The 27,028-nt window shown below is 39.9% G+C and overlaps 1 protein-coding gene across 7 annotated transcripts in view; it reads left to right on the forward strand.

The window, feature by feature from the left end:
- DAB2IP (DAB2 interacting protein) overlaps window positions 1–27,028 on the forward strand; it is a 321,975-nt gene that overhangs the window by 79,891 nt on the left and 215,056 nt on the right. For 3 of the 7 annotated variants that reach the window (XR_004232236.1, XM_031954229.1, XM_031954230.1), the window contains exon 1: window positions 19,645–20,109. The exons of 2 other annotated variants lie outside the window; for them this stretch is intronic. Coding sequence is in view for 4 of the 5 variants with exons in the window: in XM_031954229.1 (XP_031810089.1) it covers window positions 19,989–20,109 (121 nt within the window). In the remaining variant the exon portion in view is untranslated. Of the gene's footprint in view, window positions 1–19,644; window positions 20,110–27,028 lie in introns of those variants that run through there. 2 more of the 7 variants (XM_031954225.1, XM_031954226.1) reach the window with 1 other exon arrangement.

The raw sequence follows: 27,028 nt of genomic DNA on the forward strand, positions 1-27,028 counted from the left end.
AGTAGAGCTGCTCTGAATAACTCTATTAGTATTGCAGAATCCTTGAGGTGCCCCACCTTCACTCAACCCCAAGATCTCTGTTTTCATATTACTCCCACTGTCTACCTTCTTCTTGGAGCTAAAAGCCTAAGGACTCCCTAGGGTTTTCTCTTTTAACCATAAGGTTGGTAGATACCCTCACCAAGATCACTATACTTTAGGCCCCTCAGACATATTCTGTCTGGTCTTTGACTTTCTTCTCTAAGACTGACACAACTTTCCTGAACTTCACAGATCTCTATTGTCAGCTTTTCTAGTGTTCAGTAATTTGGTCTTAATCTACCTATGCAATTTTCTCTAATGTTACTCCCCCAGACATACTTTCTAATTCAGTTTAGCTGGTCTTCTTCCAGCTTTAGCATTCTGTTTCATATTTTAAGGTCTCTTTCTATTCTGATCTTTTATGTTGGAGTCCAACATGGTCTGCTTATTACATCATTTGATTCTACAATGAGCTATCCTAAATGGGCTGGGAATCAGTGGACTCTTCCTCAGTACAATTCATTGAGTGAAAGTTTGATGATTACTTGTTATGAGGTAGCATGACTCAAGAGAAGGAGTGCTGGGTTTGGGATCTTATGACTTGGTTTTAAATTCCTACTTGCCACCATGACTTTGGGCAAGTCATTTAACCACTGTTTAATCATTGATAAAACAAGGGAATTGTACTGGATGATCTCCCACATCCTTCCCAGGGTGATCCTGTGTTATAAATGGCATTTTCAAGCAAGGTAGAGGTTTGATTGTGTGACCATCAATGGCCCTTCCAGGTCTGATACTCTGTGATTCTGTATTCTAAACTCTGATATTCTTATGAAGATCACTAATGGAGGGAGTAGTGTTTTGGACATAGTTATTCAATAACCTCTAGTGGCTCCTTATCACCTACCAAAAATATATAAAATCTTGTTTGGTGGTCAAAGCCCTCTCTCCACTTTCCCATTCTTCTTATACTTAAACTCCCCTTCCCTCCCCCCAGCAGCACTGTGTATTCTGTTGGCATTAACCTTCCTTTCCAGTGGCACAAAACTCTCTCATCTCTTGACTTCTGACTCCCAGACTTCTCTGGATAATCTCCTCTCTCTCTCTCCCCCTTATCCTCCCTCCCCGACCCCATACCTGGAATGTTTTACTTCCTCATCTTTGCCTTCTTGTCTTTCTTCAATTCCCAGGTAAAACTCCATCTTTTACAGGAAGTCTTTCATGATGCCTCTTAATTCAAGTGCCTTCACTCTGTTGATTACTTCCTATTTATCTTGTATGTAGCAAATTTGTACATAATTATTTGTATGCCATCTCCTCCCTTTAGTTGTGAACTGTTAGAGAACAGAGACTGACCTTTCTTCATATCACCAGTGCTTAATTAGCACAGTGCTGTACAAAGTAGGGGCTTTATTGACCTATAGATATGAGGGGTGGTGATGATGGCAATGAAAGATGGGGGTTAAAGAAAAAAAAGTGAGACCCATTTCTGCTCATTGGTTATAGAAGTTACACAAGATCACGGAAAAGAATTTCTCATGGGTTTTTACCTGTGTGATGCCTTGCCACCAAGAGATGGTAGGGAATAGCTTCTCCAGTCAGGGGAAGAATTTGCTGATAGATTCTCAAAATCAAATCGGTGTGTTTAGTTGGAGGCTCCCAGGAGGGGGCAGCAGTTGCCTGACCCTAAACAACTGGAGCACAAAGGAGTTTTGCCCAGAGGCTGGGGACTAGGAGAATCGTCTGGCTTTGTAAACTTTGTCCCTATCCCTGGTGTTGATATTGTTTTTATTCATTCATTCGTTCGTTGTTCTTTGGCTGCTGAAGAACTTAGTTTTTTCTCTCTTTGAAGGGCCAATGATTTCTTATCTTGTCTGGGCATTATGAACATTAATGAAGAACATGTCTCTCCAAAAGCACCCAGAGTAAAGGTATATAGGGTTAGGGATACCCTGAAAGGATGCAGCGTCCTGAAATATGTCCATAAAGGAGTATGGAGTTTGACCTGGTTCCTAGAATAGTGGGGGTCCTGGAGCATTAGCAATGCTCAGAAGGTTTAAGGCCTACGAGAGACTGGGTATGGGTTCAGGATAGTCTCTGAAGGAATTGTAAAGTATGTGGAACCAGGGGAGATCCCTAGGGTATGTGTGAGGGGCCTAGGGACCTCCCTAAGTAAATGTGAGTCTCAGTAGGCACTGGAGTTTGAGGACCCAGGGCCATTTTGTCGGGAGAGGGGGAAGGGGGAATATGTGAGGACTAGAACAAGTTTTTAACCACCCACAAAATGAGCTTGTAATGAATATACAGAGTGACTTTAACAGGAAGGATAATAGTTAACAGCTTCTATTTCTATAGAGTTTAAGGTTTATACAATACTTTCCTCACAACATCCTAAAATGAGTGATGTATCATTGTACCCATTGCAAAGTTGAGGAAACTGAGACTCAAAGATAGTAACTTGCCCACATCACACAAGTGTCACAGTCAATTATGTCTCTTGACTACAACCACATACATAGGTTGTAGTTCTTCCAAGTAGGCTACATTTCCTGATAGAGATATTAGAGTGGGCTGTCTTACATTACTTAGCAAATCCCAATCTTCCTGCTCCCTCTTAGGGACTGATTGGAGACATCTCTCATTAGGACTAGTTAGAGAAAATAACTTTTCTATAATCCTTGTCCCCAGTGACCCTAACCCCATTTTTCTAAAGCAACTTTAGCTCTCTGGTCCCTAGATCTCTGTGGAGGGGGATTTAAGAGATTGTGCACCAATACACCAGTTTCTAGTGTTGCTACTTTTGATGACAAATCATCCATCACCCTGGAATAAGCTCTTAGGATATCTTTCTTCTTTATGGGCTGAAGAAACTGAGGCATGAACTGCTGATGACTATAAGGCAAAGCAATAACCTGGGGGGGAAAATAGAATCCAAGTATGCTGGCACCCTGCCACTTTGCGTGTGTGTGTGTTTGTGTGTGTTTGTGTGTGTGTGTGTGTGTGTGTGTGATCGACTGGGTTCTGTTGCCATCTTTCTTTGTCCACTTATGTCTGCAAAATCATGAACAGGATTGGAGTTAACTGTACATACATATTCATGTGGCACAGTAGAAAGAGCACAGGCCTAGAAGTCAAGGGTCCCAAGAGAGAGTGCTCTCAGAGAGACGATATGTGGTCTTGGACAAGTCAGTCAGTCACTTTGGGCTTCAGTTTCCTTCTGTGTAGAAACAAGTGGGGTGAGGGAGGTGCTGTGAAGGGCAGCATATGTATGATCTCTAAGTTCTACCATTTTCTATTCTACAATTCTGTAGCTCCTTTCAGCTCTTAACAGCTCATGATTCTCTATGCTTCATTTTCCTCACTTGTAAGATGGAGCTAATAAATCCCCCTCTTCTCTAGCTCAAATGGATGGGAAAGTACTTTGACATTGAGACATTCTTGCTGGTGATTGCTATGGTATCTGTGGTATCTGAATAAAAGGGAGACCTCTAGGGTTAGATGCCTAGTGAGGAGAGAAGGGGAGAAAGAAAAGAGATTCTTGGCCTAAAGCTGACAAATTCAGCCACTGCAACCAGTGTGCCCCACTTCTTAGCTTTATTCCTCACACCAAGGCTGGAGGGAGGAAGGCTTTCCTTGAGATAAGTTGCCTTCCTTAGCTCCTCTCCATTTCTAAAAATACTGGTTTGATCTATAGCTACCCTGTCATTGACTGTGGGGCCTTTATTATTTAGCAGCCTTATTTTTAGGGGCCTTTAGCCCTTTTGGGAAAACCTGTTACTTCCATGCATTGGCAGTATCTCCATGCTTTTGTTCATTTTTTGGAGAAGATTTTAAATCAGGTGCCAGCCAGCTCTGAGGGGAATCCTCAAAGACTGGGAGTGATATATAATAAAGCTGATTGCAATTGGGATCAACTTAGCATATTAGAAGAGGATTCATGGAATGTTAGAATTGTAAGGAAACTTATGAACTGTCTAGTCCAAGCCCCTTATTTTACAATTGATGAGACTGAGGCCTAGAAAGGTGAAGTTGCCAACCCAGGGCTAGACAGCTATCCAGGTTTACATGGGATAAGGCACCTCTTCTCCCTGCTATTTTAGTGGCAGAGTCTGGGTGAGTAGCTAGGCCTCTTTATTCTCTTTCAATTTCATATTCATTCTTTTGCACTCAAGGTGTCTGCCGATGGGGTGGGTTTTGAGGGATATTAGTAGAGCCTTTAAGTAACTACTATGAGAGTGTATATTATGTATATAGAGAGACCAGGGTGGGAATGGAGATGGTCCTAATAAGATGTCTGTTTTCTATAATTTATACTTATTTTGTCTTATTAGTCTGACTGTGTTACCTTAGGCATTTGCTCTATTTATCTTATGATTCTGATTATCCTCAGTATTCCCAAAGTTATAATATTTTGGAATCAAATGAATTTTCAGATTTTTAAGTTGAAATTCCTTCAAGGACTTGCTGTCCTCAAGAGTTTAAAGAACTGTCATGAAAAAGAGGGATTAAACTTGTCCTTTTATTGCCAAAAAGCTGAATTGGGAGCAATAGGAAAAAAAATGACAGAAATATCCTTCAGTGAGATCCTCCTAGAGCCTTCATTTTGGTGAAAGGCTCAGGTGGTTTCACCTTTCTGGCTCACAACTGTGGGGGTACTTTCATGTTTGCCCTTTCCTCATCCCTCTTACCATATTTTTCAGTTTCCTATTATATATTTTCTTCTTCCATTAGAATATAAGTTTTTTGAGAACAGGGCCTTTTTGCTTGTATTTATATCCTTCATGTTTGGCACAGTCCTGGCATACAATTGCAATTAATAAAATACATGTTTCTTTTCTTCTGTGATTTCTTTAACTGTATAACTCTGTCATTAACTCAGTGTATGACACTGGAAAAAATCCTCTTTCTGACCCACCAATTAATTCCTTATGTAAAACAAGAGTGAAATAATTTTTGAGGGTTTCTCTGACTCTAACAATCTATGATCCTGTGATCTAGACTTTGAAGTGTGACCAACACTTCAATCAAATTCTATGTTGAACATCTCTGCAACCTCTATCTGTCCTAACCCCCTGCCCTACCCAGCCCTCTTTTCACTTCAGACTTAACTGTGGCCCTATTCCAACCCACAGATTCTCCAGCCTGGGCAATGTGTGAATCATTAATCTCCCTGCCTGCCAAACTCCAGTAGAAGCCTTGAGGTCAGTCACAGAAGCAGGGCCACGTGGGGCCCAGCTTGAGGGGCAATGGGCTGGCCAGGAGACCCTCTCTGTTTGTTTTTCTTCAGTTTAGAGCTAAGAGCTTTGGCTGTTTCCTGTTTCAACAGGCTGAGGAATGTGGCCCACTCAAGCCCTTCCTATTGCTGTGTGACTTTTCCAGATGAAACACAGGGAAAGTGGGGGAGGGGGATAGGAGATGGCCCTGGGAGAAATTATCCATTGTTCAGGTTCTCTGAGATTTCTGTGGGGTGTGGGATGTTTTTTGAGCTGGATGTTGATTGTTCAGTTTATTTCAAACCAGATATTGTAAAAGCATTTAACACAATGCCTGGCACATAGTTGGCACTATATAAATGCTTATTTCCTTCTCTTCCTTTTTTACAACTCAGCAAGTCATTCAGACACAGTGGTTGAACTTGGAGTTTGAATTATGGATAGAGTTCAAATCCTAACCCTAATACTAAGTTATTGAAGCTAGCCAACCCTGAGTTTCTTACATGGGACTAAATTTCTCAGATCTAATAGTCTATGTTTTTGTGTTCTAAAGTCCTTTTCAGCTCTGATATTTTATTATTTTTTTATTTCTAACTAATGGAGAAAGTTCTCACAGGGGTTATAATTAAGGTATACTTCCCTCTCTTCCCTCCCCCACATGCACATCCCTTGTCTTCCTCTAAATCTCTCTTTTTTTTTTAACTATTACAGCTGAATTCAGCTGTAATAGTTAAAAAAACAAAAGATAGCTTTCAGAAATGTGGATCAATAACATCCTTTCTTCCCCCATTCACTGTGTGGAAAGTATCCAGGGATTGTTATGCCCCCTGGGGAGTCTAGATTTGTTACCCAATACTTTAGATATTGTTACTGCTTTTATTTGGGGTAGGACAGGTATAGTATTAAAACAGTTAATCCAGAGCTTTCTTAATCCAGTTTCAATATCATCATTTGGGAGAATAAGAAGTTTGCCACGGTCTCTCTGGTCCCCAGATCCAGAAAAAGTTTTCTCTCTTTTCCTTCATTCTACAGACTCCAAGGTTATTTGACTTGGCCCTTAGCTTTCCTCTTCTTACCATGGGTGCTTAGTATTCCCAGTGACCAGGAACTTACTGTTTCCCTAAACAGTCTCTTATTGCAGGGCCCCACTTTTACAAGGTTTTTCTTTATACACAGCTGAACTCTGCCTCTTTATAGCTCCTCCTCCCAACTCTATATTGATCTTTATTATATGGTTATGGAATGACCTATTTGAAGGTGAAAAGGACCCTTATAAGTTATCTAGCTCTATGTCAAATGGCTAATTATGTGGGTCACACAGGAAGTTGAGTATCAGAAGTAGGATTCGAACCCTGATCTACTGATTGTGAATTAGAGCTTTCCTATTACACCATGAATAAGTTTGATCCTCTTTCTCAGGACATACCTTCAAATATCAGAAGTTAATTTTTGTACTTCCCTACGTAGTTTTCTCTTGGCTGCTACTTCTATGGTTTCTGGAGATTTTCATGAATTTTCATAAAGGAAAGCTTATGACACTACTTAAACAGACCCAACTCTGGTCCTATTCAGTTTTATCACCCCATTCTATTGAAAGAGTAAGGTATGATGTGAAGTTGATACCTGGATGCTTCTGGAACCTCCTATCTTGAGATCCCACTATTCCATGGCTGCAAACTACTGTTAATTTGGTATTGGCTTGCCTTTCTCTTAGTCATTCTGAGAGTTCTGCACTCAGTTTCCTTATATTACCCATTGAAGTGGAAGTGAGCAGAGCAGAGCAGAGATGTAATGTCTCTTTTAGTTCCATGTAATTGATGCTGCTCTGTTTTCCTCTTCTTACTGGGGTTAAGAGAGCAACCCTTCCTTCTAGGAGGTTCTGGGGATAATCTAAATCACTCAAAGAGGAATTGGAAGGCAGCAGTTACCAATTCTATTTCCAGTACCCTATTTCTGCCTTGTCACCAGCTTCCTCACTCCTGTTCTTTCTAATACCTATTATCCACCTTGGGTTCTGCTCATTTTCAATTATAGTTTCTCACATCACAGAAGAGCAAATTTAGCCCAATAACTGAATTTCAACCATAGTTCCCTCTAGCTTTAGTGTTGTATTTCAAAGCCTTACCTATTCTAGCCCTACCATAGAAGAACAGCATCTTGTAGTGGAAATTTATAGGGGAATTTACCCTGAATTTGAATCCCAGCATTACTGTATATTAACTGTGAGGCCTGAGCAAGGTATTTCACTTTTCTGGGCTTTGTTCTCGACCCTCACCCTTACCCCATATGTAAAATGAGGGATTTGAAATAGGTGATCACTAAGGCTCCTTACAGCTTTAAATCACATATTCTCATCTTTCTGCCAAATTGGTTCTTCACTGATTTCTCTGAGCTTTAGCATCTTCATCTCTAAAAGAGAGATAGTAATGTTTGTACTACCTTTCTCATGGAATTATTGTGAGAAAAGTACTTTTTAAAGCTATAAAGCACTGTAGAAATGAGCCACTATTATGATTCATTGTTTCCCAAATATCTTGGATTAATTTCTACCTTCCTGCCTTTGTTCATACCATCCTCCCACCTAAAATGTTCTTCCCCTCCTGCCTTTCTAAATCTATCTTCCCAGACCCAATTCCAGTTCTATAACCACTCCTCCTCTCCCAAGTTTCATGCAAAATACTATCTTTTTTTTAAAACAAAAATTTTATTGATGCCTTTTGTCCTTACAACCCATTCATTTTCAAATATACCCACTTTATCCCTTATAACAAAGAAAATAGGTTAAGCAAAACCAATTGTTATAGCAACTGTCTCAGTTTGTTTAACATAGTTAACACCCATAGTTCCTCACTTCTAGGAAAAGAGAAAAGAGTATTTCCCTGTCTCTTCCCTGGGGCTGTGATGAGTCATTTTAGTTACAGTGTTTAATTTCCTTTGATAATCCCCCCTCCCCATTTATGTTCCTTGTGGTATTTATGTATATTTTTCTGTTTCTGCTTACTTCACTTTGTATCACTTTACACAAGTCTTCCCTCCTTCCTCTGAATTCTTCATATTCATCATTTTATACAGTATAATAATATAGCATTACATACACGTGTCATGGTTTGTCCAGACATTCCTTAGTTGATGGATAGCCACTTTGTTTCTGGTTTTTTGCTACCAAATACTGTCTATGCTTCCCACTGGAGATTCATTTCACAAACATCTACCTGTGTATCTTTTTCTCCCCCAATACTTTGTAAATTCCCTTAGACCTGCAATCATTGTTTCATGTTTCTTTCATTATCTTTTTCTAATGCTTAGCACAAGATTGGCTAACACAGGTGCATAGTAGATATTTTATCTATCATAGAACTCAAGAAACTTGCCAGATGTAAAAAACTAAGAACTAGAAGGAACTTTAGAATACAGGATGTTAAAATGGCAAGAAATCTTAGTGGTCAAGTCCAAACTCCTTATGTTTTAGATTATGCAACTAATAAGGTCTGGCCAGGTAAAGAATTTTTTACAGCGAGGTCTAAATCTAGCTGGCATTAGGATGATGTGGCAGAGTCCTTGAGGAGTCCTTCCCTATCTCCACAGTGTATAAAGTAGTGCATTTCAGCAAGAAACAAGCGTTTCCTTTCTCTCCATAGCCTGACTGGTGCCAGCCCATAATTGTTCACAGATGACTACATTTGGCCTCAAGATTATTAAAAAAAAAAAAAAAATGATGATGGGGGAGGAGTGGTTCAACGAAAAAGCCTGGAAAAAGAGGGAACTGGGGATGTACAACTAAGCTTTGTAATTGAACTATATGCAGTGCCCCACTTTTGGAAGCTGGATAATGGAGGCTAAGAGGGAAGATGGGCATTTTGGATGGAAAACTCCTTACTTGTTGATCCTGGAGAAAGAAGCAAGGAAAGAGCCAGCAGTTTTGTGGTCAGGCTCCAGTGTGTTGGCTGGGACATGCAGATGGAAGCTGTCTCTCGATAGTGGGAGCAGGGGGAGAAGTACAGAAACAGGTGCGAAGACCTGAGGGGATAGTCCCAGCCAAGTCCACTAGCTTGCCTGTATGGTGCCTTGGGTTGCTGGAGAGAATGCAAGGAACATATATAATCATAGATCTCATAGTTGGAAGAGGCATCTTAGTTATTGAACACCTCTGCCATTTAGAGGCTTGTGACCTAAAGAGGTCCTAGGATACAAAATAGCAATAGAGGTAGTATTAATTCCTGTTTTTTGCAATGCATCGTACTGTCACTAAGTCAGTAAGTATTACTTAACTGCCTACTATGTGTCAGGCACTGTTCTAAGAAGCTGATGTTATCTAGAAAGATGAAAGATATGAAAGATAATCTTTCTTTCAAGAACTTTACAGTTTAATGAAGAAGATGTTAAAACAGCAGTTTACAAACAAAATATATGCAAGATAAACTGAGGATATTCAAGAGAGGAAAGGAACTAGCATTACAGGGGGATCAGAAATTTTTTCTTGTAGAAGGTAGGATTTAGCCAGAACTTGAAGAATGCCATGAAAGGCAGCAGGTAGAAGAGAGAAAATTCTAGGCATGGGAAATAGAATGTCCAGAGTTGGGAGATGTGGTGGTATTGTGTACAAGGGCCAGCAAGGACAAATGTTGGATATAAGGGACTGCCTCAGGTATCCCAATAAATTCACAAGTGATTTGTAATTATGTGGAATGAATTAGGTACTTAATTGGATACAACCAGATTGAATAGGTGATGGGATTTAATTCCTTCTTTATTGGGTATGGGAGAAAGTGGAAGAAAAGGAAGTCACTACCAAAGAGGAAGGTAAGTTGAACTGAAGAGAGGAAAGAGACTATGATGCTGTTAAAGTCCTAATTAATTTCTTTTGTCTCCTTCCTTATTTCCAAGGAAGGAACAATCTTTATGAGATCATTTGTTTTAAGCACTTCTCCAAGCCTGATTACTGAGGGTGGCTAGTCCCTTATTACTGGGGAAAGTGGTTATCTCCTCTAATATTTCTTCCAAAATCGTTTAAACAGGTTTGGTATCTACTATCTTGGCCATCCTTGGGCAGCATGCCCAGTGCTGGGCTCTTGCCATGGAGATCAGTTCTAACTAATTCTTCAACTGTGACAATATGATTTGATCCAGCTTTTAGCTCTATATGGGAGCTAGGACTGAGATGGGGGAACTGACCAGAAAGCCAATTTCAGTTAAATAAGAAAATACCACTAATAGTAAATGTCCATCAGTGAAACAGCCTGTCTCATTGATAAGTTTCCTTTTTATTGGAGGTATTCAAGAAAGATTTGGATGACCACTTGCTGAAGAACCTTGCAGAAAAGATAAATTTATTAGAATAGACTTGATAACCTTTAAAATTCTTCCCAACTCTACGATTATGTGAAATTAGGAAACTGGTGAAGATTATGTTCAGAGCACTCTTTTTTCCTTTTTCTATGACCCTCTGTTATCACACACACACACACACACACACACACACACACACACACACACACACACACACACACACACACACACACACACACCCTCTGTTTACCTGCCCCTAGCATTCTATCCACTAATCATTTACTCTTATTCATAGCTTTCTCTTCCCCTTTTCTATGCCTAGAAAACACATCTTTTCTTGGATAAGACCAACTAACATCTGGCTTTCAAGACAGCATTTTTCTTCTAAGACTACATTTAGTAGCACAAAGTTGGAGGCACTAGAGCTTTAAATCCTTTTGGTCAGTGAGAGGAAAGGAACAAGCATTTATTATATGCCTACTAAGTTCTGGGCACTATACCAGGTACTTTATAAATATTATCTAATTTGATAATGAAGGACAGAAGAATATCAGATTATTATTTCTTCACATCTGTGATATGGTGGGAAGACTTTTCTTCTTGAGGTATAAGCACCTAGATTCAAGTCCTGGTTCTTGACATTACTATTTCTGTCAAGGTCTCCCCCATTCTAGCCACCCAATTTTGCAATGTAAGAATCATCCTTGTTTCTTCACTCTCATTTATTTCCTGTATCCAATCAGTTGTCAAATCTTGATCAGTTCCACCTATATAACATCTCTCAAATCTATCCCTTTATTTCCATTCACAGTACATTCTCCTCTAAAAATGAAAACCATCTTAGTATTTATTTTATATATAACTCATACTTATCTGCATATGTGTTAGGAGGTTGCTAGGTGATCCATATGCAATTTAGCATACTGGATTTCAAGCAAGAAAGACTTGAGTTCAAATAGGATCACAGATCCTATTTGTATGACCCTAAATAAGAGACTTAACTTCAATTTGCCTTAGTTTCTCTTCTGGGATAATGATGTGGGAAAGATTCCATCTTTGATTCCCAACACACTCCTCTCCCCCTCCCCTCAGTTAATGTAATTACCCTTTAACTCACAAATCCTGGTCCCTTTGAATTCCAGTAGAAGATCTGGACTTGTCCCAGCCCCACCTGGATCTGAGCCAATTTTGGGTACTCCCAAAAGCCCCTGGAGCTAAATCTCCCTTTATAAAAGGGACACACTGGGAATCCCTCTTTGCAGAGATTCCAAACATGCTAGCCATGTGAGGATCCTCTGTCCACTGGACCCTTTGTCCGGTGACCTTCTTATCTCTATCTTCGCCTATACTTTAACCTTGCTTATCCAATAATAAACCTCTTTTATCAATCTAGCTCTCGGGCCAATAAATGCCTTTATTGGGGACTCGCGCTGCTACTAGACCTCATTTACTGCCATATCCTTGAACTGAATCCAAGGAGGGTTGCAGGGGAGCTTTGCTTGACTTCCTGTACCTCAAACCTGCCACTAGACCTCAATTAAACCCTAATTTCATTTAGGTACCCCAAATCTATTATAATATCATTTTATTTGATCCCTAGATCTATTATAAAGTGTTCTAAACAAGGTAGCCACTTAATCCCTTCCTCCTACTCCTGGGTAAATCACATATCTTATGTGAGTTTCAATTTCCTCATCTGTAAAATGGAGTAATAACAGCACCAATCTTTCAGGGCTGATGTGAAGACTAAATGAGCTAACAGGTGTAAGGGATTGGCAAACTTTAAAGTACTATATTAATGCTAGCTAGCATCATCAATCATCATCCTTTATCATCACTATTCTCCGAATGGAATATAAATTCCTTAAAGGGAGAGGTTGTTTGTTTTTGAATCCTCCCTACTTAGCACAGTGCCTGGCACATAGTAGACTCTCGGTGCTTGTTGAACTATATTGAACTGAAGTATCAGAGCCAGGATCTGAATATAAATAGCATTCCAGATCCAGTGCTGTTTCTGCCACACCAAGTTGCTTCCCTCCCCTTTTTCATGAAAAGTTACAAGGGGCAGAAAACTGGGTCATATTCCTCTTGGTTAGTATAGACTTGTACCTAATTGGTGCTTAGGAAATGTTTGTGGAATTGAAGTGATGGTAAATTATTCCAAGGAAGTCCTCTTCTCATGTTTCCTTGTGGTATGAATATGATTATAGGTTCTGTGATTGTAGCAGGCTCTGGCAGGTCTGTTGCCACCTGGCCTAGCAGGGAACTGTATGTTCTTATTGTCCCAGCACTACTCTAACAAAGTTTGTGGAAAGAGCGTCATCATTTGGTTGGCCATAGTAGGAAGAATTATTTTTTGTTACAGAAACTCATGGAGATACCTTACTTAAGGTAGAGAGGGTATGTCTTAGAGGAAGGAGTAACCAATGAAGTCACATCTTTGAAGTAAGGTGATATTAAGGGAGAAGTGTTGCCAGAAGTTTTCTATTGGGGAAATGAAAGGTAATGTTATTTTGGTTGTTTGGAGTCAAGAATAGTGCTGGCTTAGACTTCCCTACCCTTTACATTCCCTGTTACCTGTCCTTCTCCCCATCCCCCACCAATGTCCTGGGGCAGCAGGGGTCTGGGCCAGGGCCCTTCCTCATTCCAATATTCAGGAAACTGTTCAGTGTGCCTTGCAGACCCAGACTAGCTGTCTCTCTGGGCCCCTAATAGTAACCTGAACCTCCCTGTTGGTCTGCCTTGGCCTCTTTTGTTTAGACGGGCACAGAGGATCTGTAGAGTTGTTTTCCTCTCATCTCCCTGGCTTGGGGCTTCCCCACAGCACCAGCACCAGTGATCAAGCTTTTCCAGACACCTATTACATTGGGCAGGCCCATAGTCTTTGACTCTTTTGAATAACGTGCTGTGTAATTTGGGGCAAGTCACTCAACTCTTTCGGCCTCAGTTTCCTTCTTTGTCAAATGATTCCTAAAATCCTTGCTATCTGTATGGTCGTGTTTGTGAAAACTGAATTTATTGGGATTTAGGAGATCTGGGACTTGGGGAGCCAGTGAGCAGAACTGAGAGAGGGGGATGGGGTGGGGAAGAAAGGATTGGTTCCTTTTACTGAATTATTGCCAGATGTTTGCTTTTCTAATTCTTCAGGCAGGAGAAGAGGGAAATCTTGTATCTTTGCAGAGAATTGCCACTCCTCTCCTAGAAGGGGGCTCTCATATTGATAGTGCCCCTGTCACTTTATTATTTGGTATTAGGGCTTCCCTTGTCCCAAACCCAGCCTTCTCAGGGAGAACAGGAGAATTCCACTAGAACTGTTTTCCCTTCTCAGGAAAAATGATTCTGAGTTATTTCTTTTCTCTTCTTCCCAACTACCCTTTGCTTTGCTCTGGAGTTTCAGGATTCTTCTCCTTGCTTCTTTCGGGCTATTCTCCTTGTCTGGGAGAAGAGATGAAACTGGTGGATAATTCACATGTGAATAATTAGGTTTTGAGGGCATGCAGATTGTTTCTGATAGATCCAGAGCAACTGGCTGGTCCAGTCCTTAGACACACAACTGGGAAGTCAGAGCAAATTTGTTTATGTTCTCTTTTTCCTCAAAGAAAGGCTGAATGACATGGTAGAAAGATTGTTGAATATGTTATTAAGTGATCCAGGTTGCAATTCTATTTTATTATCTGAGTAATCATAACCAAGTCATTCTATTTCTCCTGATCCCAGTTTCCTCACGTGTAAAATGGGAGAATTGGGCTTGATGAGACTTAAAGTTTTTTATAGTGCTTATTAGAAATATTTCTGACTCCTGGATTGGCTGCTTCTTAGCTATATTAACTTAGGGCAAGTCATGTAATCTCTCTGGGCCTGTTTCCTCATCTGTTAAATGAAGAAACTGAACTAAGTTCATGAGGTCCCTTCTAGTCCTATATCTTATGAACTTATGTCCCCTCCTGAAAGGAAAGGAGTGATGAGTTTTCAAGAAGAAGACAATCTAAAACAACAAGGATCAAAATGGTCAGTATGCAATTTTTTTTGAATGAGTAGAAAGGATGCTTTTGGCTCTTTTCAATGCTCTTTTTGTCTTATTGCCTGATGAGATGGAGGGAAGAAGCCTAACTTCTTGTGAACTACTTCAGATGGATTTCAAGCTGGTTCCCCAATAGGGTCTCAGTGTTCCCCATTAGGGTCTCAACAGTTTCTTCATTCATGAAATGAGGAAGTAGAACTATATAAGTTCTTAGCTCTATTCCACTTCTAAATGTGTGATCATTTTTTGTTTGGGGATTCTAGGAGTTAGAAACTTTTCCCACTCTACCTGGGCAGTGGGGAAAGGAATAAGTGTGGAAGAATTAGGATATAGGGAAAGCCTTCTGCCATCCAGCTGTGATCTTCCCAGCCTGACCTGACCTTGTCATGTCCTGCTTCCCTTCTCACTGACAGGCAGAAGAGATTGTAAAACCTGGCCTGGAATATTGCCTTAACATCTGGGATCTGGAGTATTCTCATGCCTGGCCTGACTGAAGATCAATCATCTTATGAGCTCTTACTGTCGGGGTCCAGTGTAATCTCCCAAGGAAACCCTACTCCCATGTTACTCAGAGACCAAGATGAAGTTCTTATGTGGCAAGAGAAATTTTTTTCCCCATTCAATTCAGTAAACATTAACAGTAATTTTAAAAGAAGGCAGGTGGTGTGATGGTCTGGACACCTAGTTTTGAATTCTAAGTTGGTAATTTATTTGCTATGAGATCTTGGGTAAGTCACTTTAGCCTTCACCTTTACTTTTCCTCATCTATAAAAATGAAGAGTATAGACTAGAAAATCTAGAGTCTTTTCCATCCCACATTCTTTTGATTCCTCTGAGCTGGGCATAGTGGGAGTTAGAGAAATACAAAATGAGGATCTTTGCTCCAAAGGAGATCAGAGACTATTTGGGGAGAATGATGCTATATGTAACCCAAATAGTCATACTTATCTAGAGAATATGCTGAATGTCCAGTGAGCACCACAGGTGAGAAGTAGAGGAAATCATTCCCTGTGACTTTGGGAAGTAGCAAAGGAGTGGGAATAGCAAAAAGATTTGATGAGAATGAGCATGGCATGTGTTGGATAGTTTGGCTAGCACATACATTGTGTAAAAGGGAATAGAGGATAACAAGATTGGAAAGAGCCAAGTTGTGGAGGGCTAAGGAATTTAGATTTTGTCAGACAATGAAGTATCATGGCAGTTTCATGTCGGACAAGAACCTTATAATGGACAAGGTTGAGTCCTTTCTCTGCCACTTATTGAGTTTGTGAGCCTGGTTAGCATGAAGCCTCTTGGAGCTTCAATTTCTTCATTTTTAAAATGGGAATAATAATACCTGAGGGCTGCTAGGTGGCAAAGTAAATAGAATACTGCACCTAGGTTTGGGAAATTCATCTTTCTGAGCTCAAATCAGGCCTCGGATACCTACTAGCTATGTGACCCTGGACAGGTCATTTCATCTTGTTTACCTCAGTTTCCTCATCTGAAAAATTATCTGTAGAAGAAAATGGCCAGCCATCCTAGTATCTTTGCCAAGAAAATCCCAAATGGAGTCATTGAGAATTGGACATGACTGAAATGACAGAAGAACAATAATACTTGTATTGCTTCCTTCATAGGATTGTAGTGAATAAGATATTTTTTTAAACCTTAAAGTGCTCTAGAAATAATGTGTCACTCTTTCTACTCAGGAATAATATGAAATATGAAAATAATATGAAAAATACTTTCAGAATAATATCCTGTCATCTTTTCAAGGATGGATTGGAGTGGGAAGATCCTGGAGTTATGAGGGCAGCAAGAAAATACTGTAATAGAGCAGGAGTAAAGGGAGGACAACAGCAACCATGGGAATGGAATAAAAGGCATGGATTTCAGTAGGTTTTCAAAGGAACAATGGGCATAATTGAAAGGTTGCTTGGGCTACTAAAGATGATAGAGAAGGAATCTTTCCATTAATCAGAAAAATGCAGTGGAAATAAGATCAAGATTGAATTAGGAGAACTGAGTTCAAGTTTCATTTATTCTACTTATTAACTTTGGAACATTATATTAGAATAAAAACAACAATAATGCCAGAAATTTGAGGAGAGGGAGAAGTTTTTCCCAAACAATGTAAATTATATAGGCGTGAAAGGGCTATAAATTGTTCTGCTTTGGATTCTTCTAAGGATACTCCCCTATTTTGTCCCTTGTTGCTATTTTTTCTTATTATTGACTGTTGGAATAATCATAAGAATCTTAGACACAATCCAGAAAGCATTTGCCAAGTGCTTCCGATAAGCTAAAAACTGTGAGGGTGCTGAAGATACAACACCAAAACCATCCTGCCATCAAGAAGTTTTGATGTAGAAATTATCCTACCTCAGAGACCTCAGAGGCATCTAGTTCACAAGTGTCCCTAGTATCAGAACCGGGGATATAATTAGATGTATTTAGAATGTAATTAAAATGTAATTAGAAAATATATTTTTTAAAATAGGCAAAAGTACAATAAAACATGGATCATGTTAGCATATGGTTTTTTAAAATTAATTTGCAGCCTGCAGGGATTGTCATATATAGTTTAGTTGCCCTGTTTCTCCCATTTCTATTTGAATTTGACATCACTGATCTAGTTTAGTTCTTTAACTTAAGCATGAGTCTTCTCTCTAGTGTGCCTGACAGATGGCATCTGACTTGTGCTTAAAAACTTCTACTGATGGTTAGCTTATTACCTTTAAAGCAACCCGTTCTGTGTCCAGAAAACTTTCCTTGTTAAGTTTTTTGTCCTATTGTACCTCTTTGTAACTTTCTCAGATCGGTCCTGGTTTTACAAACAGTTTAGTCTAGCTCTACCTGGAGTGGAAACAATGTACTTCTTTATATATCTCATATTTTCCCTGAGCAGGTGCGCATTCCTGAGCCATTGGGACTGTTGGAGGATCTGTTGGAAGTCTAGCTTCTTATCCTCTTATTTCTCAAAAAGGCCATTAGGATTTTGTTCTTGTAATTTGCTCTACAGTCAGCTCTGCCATGGAATTGAACTATAGTCCCACTATTCCTACACTGATGTCTAATCGAAAGAGTAATCTGAAGAACTGTGTTTGAATCTAAGCTTTGTCATTGGCTATCTGTATGACCTTGGACAGGAGTGATAAAAGAAACTTATATTGCTATTGTGCTTTAAGGTTTACAAAATCTTTTTCCTCTAATTATTCTGAGAAGCAAGTGGTAGGTAGAGGCAACTAGATGGCAGAGGGAATAGAGCAGTGGGCCTGGAGTCTGGATGACTCAATTTTAAATCCAGCTTCAGCTATTTATTAGCTGTGTCCCATTGGGATGGTCACTTTAATCTCTGTCTCAATTTCCTCATCTGTAAAGAGGGAATGATAACAGCACCTATCTCATAGGATTGCAGAAGGATCAAATGAAATGATATTTATAAAGTGCTAGCATACAAATGCTAATAAATGTACCTAAAAATGCTTACCCCCTTTCATTCCTCTGGTACAAGTGTTATCTTGATTTGCTATATGAGGAATTTACCACTTCTCTGAATCTCAGTTTCTTCCTTTGTACAGTGAAGCCACTGGACTAGATAATTTCTACAAGGGGTCTTGTATCCCTGAGAGTATATAGTTGTAGTGTTCTTTGTTCTAGGATTCCTCATGTCTCTAACATTCTCTGTCTCAAGGTCCCCTCTGGCTTTTAGATTATTTCACCAAACTGTGTGTATTATGTGTAGCAGTGCCTGGTCTACCATTCATCACTCTGAAAGATAGTTAAGACAGGTCGAGAATGCTTTAAATCCCAAGTTGGAAAAACTAGCCCCATCTGACTTGTCTATGACCCTCATCCTCTTTTTCCTACATTCCTACATTTGCTTCCTTATTTCTGGATCAACTTACCAGTCTGTGCAGTGTGCCATTATTCACTCTGAATAGGTAGGGCAGAAAGGTTCTTTGATGGGGAGGATAGTGTTGTCTGACACTTTGTGCATTCGAGTTCTAATGAAAGTTTTCCCATTTCATTCCCATTTCAGAGCCTCAGGCCTGCCTGTATGCATGCATGTATAGAGTTTCACAGGATTTAGAGTTGAAGGAACCTTCAAGATCATTTAGTACAACCCTTTCACTTCACAGCCTGTGGAGTGGGGCAGAGTCACATAGTAAGCAGTGGAGTTGAAACTTGAACTTAAAGCTCAGATTCCAAATCTAGTATTTTTCCTACTCAGAAAGTTTGTATGTGCATGCACATGTATGTGTGCATGTATATATGTGTGCACACATGTATGCCAACTCTGTTCTCCCTTCCTCTGGAATAGTTATTTTAAAATCAATTTTGCATTTCATGGGCCCTTCTGTCAGTCTGGGGAAATCTAAGGATCTCATTTCAGAATAATATTTTAAAAATGCATAAAACATGTATAGAATTACAAAGGAAGACAATTATATTGAAATGTAGCTATTTTTTCTTTTAAATTTACTGACCCCAGGTTAAGAACCCCTGCTGAAATAGGACTTAAAATAGGGGTAGACCTTTCAGGTGGATGTGGAGGCTATCCAGTGGAAGACCACTTTAGAGCTAGATTTAGATTTAAATGGAAGGCTTAGAGATCTAAAGCTGAAAGTGACCCTAGACAGCAGCTATTCCTACTTCCCTCTTTTTATAAGTGAAAAAACTGATCAGGAGAAGCAATGATTTATCCAAAATCACAGAGCTAGTAAGAAATAGCAAGTGTTATAACTTAGACTATCTGAGCCCAAATGCACAAGTCTTTTTTTTCCTTTTTTTTTTTAACTGATCATGCTTCTTTGAGTACCATTCATATGTTTCTAGAATCTCAGAATACCAGGATTTTGGAGTTGGAAGGGACCTTTCTTGGGGAGGGAGGATGAGAAGAGGAAGGACGGTAATGTTTTGCAGGGACCCTCTCATGACATAACAAGCATCAATCTGGCATAAAACCCTCTTCTCCCTCCCCTTGTGGGCATCACTCCAAAGGGAGTCCCATTTGGCCAAACTCATTGTTTCAACCAACACAATAATCCAGTCCGGGATTTCTTCCAAACTGACTTTCCGGCTACCTACTCCCCCCCTCCTCAATCGTCAACCCCTTCTCATTCAACTGGGAGCCAATGCCAACTCTGCCTTCCCCTTTCCAACTCCAACAGGCTTATCGTTGGAGGAAGAATTTGTTTCCACAGTTTAACAGGGCAGTTAAGTTGAGCAAGCAGGGGGTCCAGGAGCTCTACCCTACAGAGGCTGAGATTAGAGCAAGACCTCTCTGTGGTTCTCAGATAATCCTCGATGCCTGACTTGGACGTGTGCCTGAGGCTCAGGGTTCTGTCCTCCTCATCCTCTGGCCCCTGGCCCTTGAAGAGCTGGCCTGGGTTCTCTCACCCCCCTGGGGGGCAGTTGTGGAGCAGGCCGGCAGCTAGGGGCTCTCTAGGAGGGGGAACAGTATGTCGGCCGGCGGCAGGAAAAGTGCTGGGAGACCATCCTACTATTACCGGCTGCTGAGGCGATCGCGTCTGCAGAGACAGAGGAGTCGGTCCAGGAGCCGAAACAGGCCAGCTAGCCGGGGTAATAGAACTGGAGCTTGGCTTCTTTGCCATCTCGATCCTGCAACCTCCTTCCCTCCTCAGCATACCCTCCTTCTTGGGAAGGGCCCAATCTTCATTTTGCCTGTAATGACCCCCTCTGATTCTCAGAATCTGATCAACAGCTGCCTCAAAATAGAGACTAACACAATGGGTCTCTGTTTGGTGAGGATTGGGAGGGGAGGGGGAGGAGAATGCCGCACATTACTGTGGGAAGAAGACTGGGCTGGAAGTCAGGAGACCTGGGTTCAAATCCTAAAATTAGAAGAGAGCTGAGATTATTTTCATACCTTCCTTTTGTGAGGAAAGAAGAGTTGAAGGGACTTACTTGCATACTACAATAAATAACTAGATTGGATTTTAAAATTAGCTTTGATTTCAAATTCAGTGTTCTTTCTACTGTGCACACATTACACCTGCAATCAACTCATTGAACTTGCAAAAATCACCTAACCACCCTGAGTTTCACTTTACTATCTGTTAAATTAATTGATAAAGCATTATCTCTTCTACCTCTAAAGTTCTGTAATTCTAGGATTCCTTGATGTTATGACTGATGCAGAGAGTGGGCTACAGGGGACCCCAGCATCTGGAATTCTTGTTACTTAGTGATCTTTGAGGCCAATTGCTAAACACTTTTTGACTTCAGTTTAGTAGTCTGTGGTATAAACACAAAAGGAGGCAGAAGGGTTGGTAGTTAGCTAGCTTAGGATGAGTCATCTTGCTGTTCCTCTCTCAACACCTACTGCTATTAGTTTGATTACCTTTTTTTCCTTTCCTTTTTTTTTTGCTCCCATCACCCTTTACCTCTCAGTATCATGGAGTGAGTAACCAAGGGAAAACCTGGATGACTCCTTTCCTTAGGGAGAGAGACATACTTGTTAGTGAAATCCCACCTGCAGTGAACTAAAGAGAGTGCTGCTCCAGGAATAGAAGTGCGATTCTGCCATTCACATTTTGAGAACCCTGACAATATTATTTGATTTTTGTTTCTTACCTGAGGAATGAAAAAAATTGGATTCAAATGTCATTTCTAGTTCTAATATCCTCTTTTCTAACATTCTCTATTCAGTCCTAATTTCTAGTCTTTCTGTGACCATGGTGTGTGTATGTGTGTGTGTGTGTATACATGAGCATGAGAGAGAGGGAGAGGGAGAGATTGAGGGAGAGATTGAGATTTCTGTAGGGTCCTGCTGGAGAAAGGTATCAAGTCATCCCTGTACTCTCTCTCCTTGGGGAGAAGGCTTATGGAGGTTTAGATAGATTAATGACTGCAAGGTTTCCCTATTTGATTCCCCCACCCAATCTTAGGTCAGAGCTAAGAAGCTAAGATTGAGAGTTTGGGAACCTTTTCTTTTTGGTCATTATATATCCTTAAAAAGATAAAACTTTTTCTCACACTACAGGACAGCTGGTGATGGAGTGGGAAAAGGAGGGGGAACCAAGCTTTCTTTTTTCCAGTAACAAGATCCTCATTTTCAAAACATGTGTGATTCAGACATTTATCTAGGGGGGAGGAGTTGTTGGGCCTCCTTTTCCTGGGGCTTAAGTGAGGAGGGAGATAACCTAGAAGGCCCTGAGAGACCAACTTAGAAGAAAGGTTATGTGTGTTTTTAGGCGGGGGTGGAGGGGTGGGGAGGAGGTGCAGGAATGGGGAACAAGGTTCAAATTGTTTGTGCTTTAGGATTACCTCTGGGAATAACAATCGGCACTGTGAAAAGAGTGCTGATCTAGGATTCTGGTGTTGCCTTGGCTATGATTAACTAGGTAATCCCAGACAAACTTCCCCTTTTAGGTGGTTTTAGATGATTTCTAGAGTCCATTCTTGTACTAACATTCTGTTTTAATGTTACATGTTATAGAGGCAGCAGGGTGCAGTAAAGTCATGGAGTTGGAAGACTTGACCTGATATTACTAGCTTTGTGATCCTGATCAAAATATTCATGTCTTTGGAGTTATAATAGGTCTTTATGGCTCCCCCGGGAATGATCATTCCTGCATCACTTTTCCTCATTAAGTTGTTGTGATTAAAATATTTTACATACTTAGTGTGTTTCATGTAAATGGGAACTGATGTTAGAACCTGACATTCTTTGTTCTAATATCCTATGTTCCAATATATGCTATGTATTCATGATCAAGCCAGAGGACAGATAACTCTTTGGCAAATTTGGTGGAAAGATATTTTTGGGTAAGGAGTTCATGGAAGATCTAGAGATATACTCTTCCTCTTCCTCAAGAAAAGACTTTGCTAGCTCTTGTGAGTAAGGAAATCAAACTCTTAACTCATGAGTTTTTGTCATCTTTCCTCTCCCCAACCCCCTTTAAAAAATATCTCTGGAGTACCGACCTAGTAGCGGTATTGCAAAGGATATGCACAGTTTGATTACCTTTTGGGCATAGTTCCAAATTGCTCTCCAGAGTGGTTGGATCAGTTCACAGCTCCACCAATAGTGCATTAGTGTCCCAATTTCCCCCTTCCAACATTCATCATTTTCCTTTTCTTTCATATTAGTCAGCCTGATTAATGTGAGGTGGCACCTCAGAATAGTTTTAATGTGCATTTCTCTAATCAGTAGTGATTTAGAGCATTTTAAAATAATATGACTAAAGATAACTTTGATTTCTTTATCTGAAAACTGCTTGTTCATATCCTTTGACTATTTATCAATTGGGGAATGACTTATATTCTTATGAATTTGACACAATTCTTCAGATAATTCTTCACAATTCTTCATTGAAAAATGAAAACTTTATCAGAGATACTTGCTGTAAAAGTTTTCCCAGTTTTCTGCTTTTCCTCTAATCTTGATTGCTTTGCTTTTGTTCATATAAAAACTTTTAAGTATAATGTAATCAAAATTATCCATTTTATGTCTCATAATGTTCTCTATTTCTTGTTTGTTCCTGAATTCTTCCCTTCTAGATGTTCTTAAAGGTCCCATTTAGCTCAAAAATCATCAGATTTCTAATATTACTTAAATTCTATGAAATCTTGATTTCTTCATTTGTCAAATGGGGATAGTGAAACTTTTGAGGAAAATGTTTTTGTAATTATTAAAACATAGAAATGCTAGCTGCTATCAAAAACAAAAATGCCTAGGAATAGGGATCCAACTGGCCTATATACCAGGACAACTGATCACAGATTGAAAAACCCTACTCCTTCCTTTCCTGATGGCTGATACCTTCTCTCAGAGCCTATTTTTATGCCCAGTTATCTCTACAGGTCCCCCATGTTCCAGTTTAGCTGTAATTGGTGAAGGTGGAATGATGAATCAAGGTAGGGATGAGGAGCAGGTGGATTTACTTGGAAAGGTGTGCCTGGCAAGCTAAGTATAGTTACTGAAAATGGTGGGCAGAAAAGCAGGGGAGTGCCAAGTAGATGGGGTGAGGGAAGAGAGAGAGACTGGGTCTGTAGTAGCTATCATATTTTCATCTAATGACTAAGTCAGTGATTTTAGTGTCATCTCTGTGAGCCCCAGTTTTGACACTGATAGTATGATCTTTTTGTCCAAGTCATTTTCTTTTTCTGGGCCCAAGATTTTGCCCTATAAAATAAACATAAAAAGATTGGGTAGAACGTTCTATCTTAGAGGTAGAAGGAAAGGAAAAGTGACCAGTGATTTCTGAGATGCTCTTCCCTATCCTATGGCTGAAATTAATTGATTAAAGCCTTGCTGGGATATATCTTTAGAAATAAAGTGTTGTAGTTTCTATTCAGAAAGATGATGGCTTTTCCCGTGATCAATGCAGGGTCTTTGAGCTTTCCTATTTCCTCTTGTTTCCCTAAAGTCTTGTTTCTGAGTTGAAATTTCAGTCCTCAGCCTCTTTAACAGGGATTGAGCTCATTGTACGAAAAATGTGATCTTTCAAACCAGGCAGAATAAGACATAAAGGAGAGGAAAGGGGGAGAGAAAGAACCTCAAAGCATCAGAATCAGAAGTTAGAACAGTGTACAGGATAAAATGAAAACACCAGCCAATGGGTAAATGGGGTCCTGCCCCCTTAGATAGGTTAAGTAGAAACTCATCAGTTCCATCATTAGTAGAAACTCATCAGTTCTATCATTTTCTACTGCAGTTTATGTAGTTTATTGAGCATTCATGATTTTTAGGGAGGCTGATATAAAGGCTTATTCTCAGACCACCAGTGCTCACGGATTGCTTGAGGGGACAGGACATATACACACAAAGACAAGAACTAATAAACACAGTGTGAGATAGTGTGAAGGGAGCCTAGTGAATGGCACATCCATTAAATGATTTTGTAATCCTAAGGGGAAAGTAGAGCATTGTGTGAGGGACAGTCAGCAAGGACTTAATGGAGGAGCAGGGTAAGGTCTGAGCTAAATCTTGTCTAACTAGCTAGATGGCATAGGAGGTAGAATGCTAGATGAAGAGCCAGGAAGATCCGAGTTCAAATACTTTCTCACACTTACTTGCTCTCTGTTACTTGGCAAGTTGCTTAATTTCTCCCTTCCTTAGTTTCCTTATCTGTAAAGTGAGGATAATAATAGCACCTATTCTCAATAAGATTGTTCTGAGCATCAAATGAGATAATATATGTAGAGCTCTTTGCAAAGTACTATATAAAAGATAATTATTGTTATTATCATTGAATGAAAAGTAACACTTAGAAGGAGGAAGGCATTTCAGACAAGGGAAATGGTTTAAGAAAAGATATGGAGATGGGAATATGTCTGATGTGTTCTGGGAACAATGACTAGGCCAGTTTGTCTGAAGTCAAGGAAGGGAGGAGGTATATCCGAGCAGTCTTTACAGAACCTGCCAAGGAACAGACCCAGTCTCAACACTCTCAGTTCCTGCTTCAGTGGCCCACCTCCCCCCTTCTGGCCTGTTTTGACTCACATCCTGCCAAATAGAAACCTGTCCCTTCAAGATTTGCCTGGTTTTAAAATTTGAATCTGGGCCTCTGTTTCACATAATGATAAATGTATCCAGGAATATTGTCATTTTTCTCTGGGAAGGTTGTTCTATTCCACAGGATTTTTTTTCCGGTTGTTGTTTGTTTTTTCAGCTCTTTGGTGCCAAGGGTCCCTTGCTGCCTTTGTCTCCACTGATTCCAGGAATTGGGCAAAAAGCCAACACCTGTGGATTTTACTATGGTTGCATTGTACTTGCATGGGGAGGCATTCAGGCATTAGCCAAGCAGCAGGCTGTAGGGGAAAGAGCATTGGATTTGGGGTAAGGAGATCTGGGTCCAAATTATGACTCCATTATAAATTGACTTTTCATAGCCTTAGGTATGTCAGAGCTGTAAGGAACTTTAGAGATCATGTTCAAACCTTGAAATTCAACCTTTGAAATTTCATAGAGATGGGAATAGAGACCACTGTTTGTTGTTATGTAACGTTGGATAAAATTGTTGATCTTTCCTAGCTCCAGATTGCTATTCTACCAAATGATAGTGATAACCCTCATACAACCAATCTCATTCTGTTGTGAAGAAAACACTTTGTAAAATTACCATAGAAATGGGACTTGCCATTGTTATTAATGGTGCTGGGCTCACTGAGAATAGAGAGAGGTTATATAAAGTTGATATAGGATCTTGGTCCACGGAAAATCATGTATCTGAGCCAAGGTCAAGAGTCAGGTAAACAGAGTGAGCCAAGAATGAAGCATTCATTGAATTATAGTTTTTATTAGCTTGAGGTAAGTCAATAGTACAATACAGCAGAAAAACAAGCAAATGCAATCTTTGTCTACAATAAGAGAGGTTGAAAGTGAGAACAAGAGAAATAGACTACTGGACTCTGTCCTGGTCAGAACAGACCTGAAATAATCTGACCAGTCCTGGGTACCACGGGAGGATATCGATACTAAAGAGTATTCTGAGGAGGACAGCCAGAATGCCAAAGAGCCTCAGTTTCAAATCATATGAAGATGAGTAGAAGGAACTGATGGGAAGGGAACAAACATTTATTAAATACCTTCTGTATGCCAGGTGTTCTGTTAAATGCTTTACATATAATATTTCATTTGATCCTTACAACAACCTTATGACATGGGAGTTATTTATTAATATCCCCATTTTACATTTGAGGAAATTGAGGTAGATTTGCCCAGGGTCATGTGCTAGTTAGTGTCTGAGGCTAAATTCACAGTCAGGTCTTCCTGATTCTAGGGCCAGTATTCTCTATCCATTTCATCTGCCTGGGGATATTAAGCTTGGAGAAGAGACTTTTAGAAGAAATATCATTGTTTTTAAACATCTGAAGGACTGTCTTGTGGAAGAGGGAAGAAATTTGTTCTACTCTATCTCAAAACTTGATGTAAGAAAACTTTCTAAAAATGACATACACCAAATTATCAGATAGTGAGGTCTCTGGCACATATGCCTTTTAAGCAAAAATTGATTAACCACTTGCTGGATGTATTGTAGAAGAGATCCTTCTTTATTGTGCATTGGACTAGATGGCTTCTGTCCTTTCCAGCTCTGAAATTATGTGACTCTATTGAGTATTGTCCAGAAAAGGAAGCAAAGTTGGCTAGACTATAGGGCCTCAGCAGATATTTCTCGGATCTGGGACATCATTTCCCCATTCTGGACCTCAGTTTGTCCATCTGTAAAATAAGGATCATAGAATTTAGAGGAGGAAGGGGCCTTAGGCTCATACATTTAAAACCAGAAAGGACCCTAGAGACCATCTAGTTCAACCTTTTCTTTTAACAGAATAGTGAATTTTGGGCTGGAGAAGGTAACACAGGCAGTAAATATTAGAAGCAGAACTTGAACCCACATCCACTGACTTCAAATTTAATTATCTTTCTACTTTACCACCTCCATATATCATTTCTCTTTGTTGACAGATGAATGAGACCAAAAGAGGGGAGATGGTTTGTCCCTAGATCATATGAATAGGGGACAGCTAGGTA

The sequence above is a fragment of the Sarcophilus harrisii genome, chromosome 2 (genome assembly GCF_902635505.1).
Source record: "Sarcophilus harrisii chromosome 2, mSarHar1.11, whole genome shotgun sequence".
NCBI classification, from domain to species: domain Eukaryota; kingdom Metazoa; phylum Chordata; class Mammalia; order Dasyuromorphia; family Dasyuridae; genus Sarcophilus; species Sarcophilus harrisii.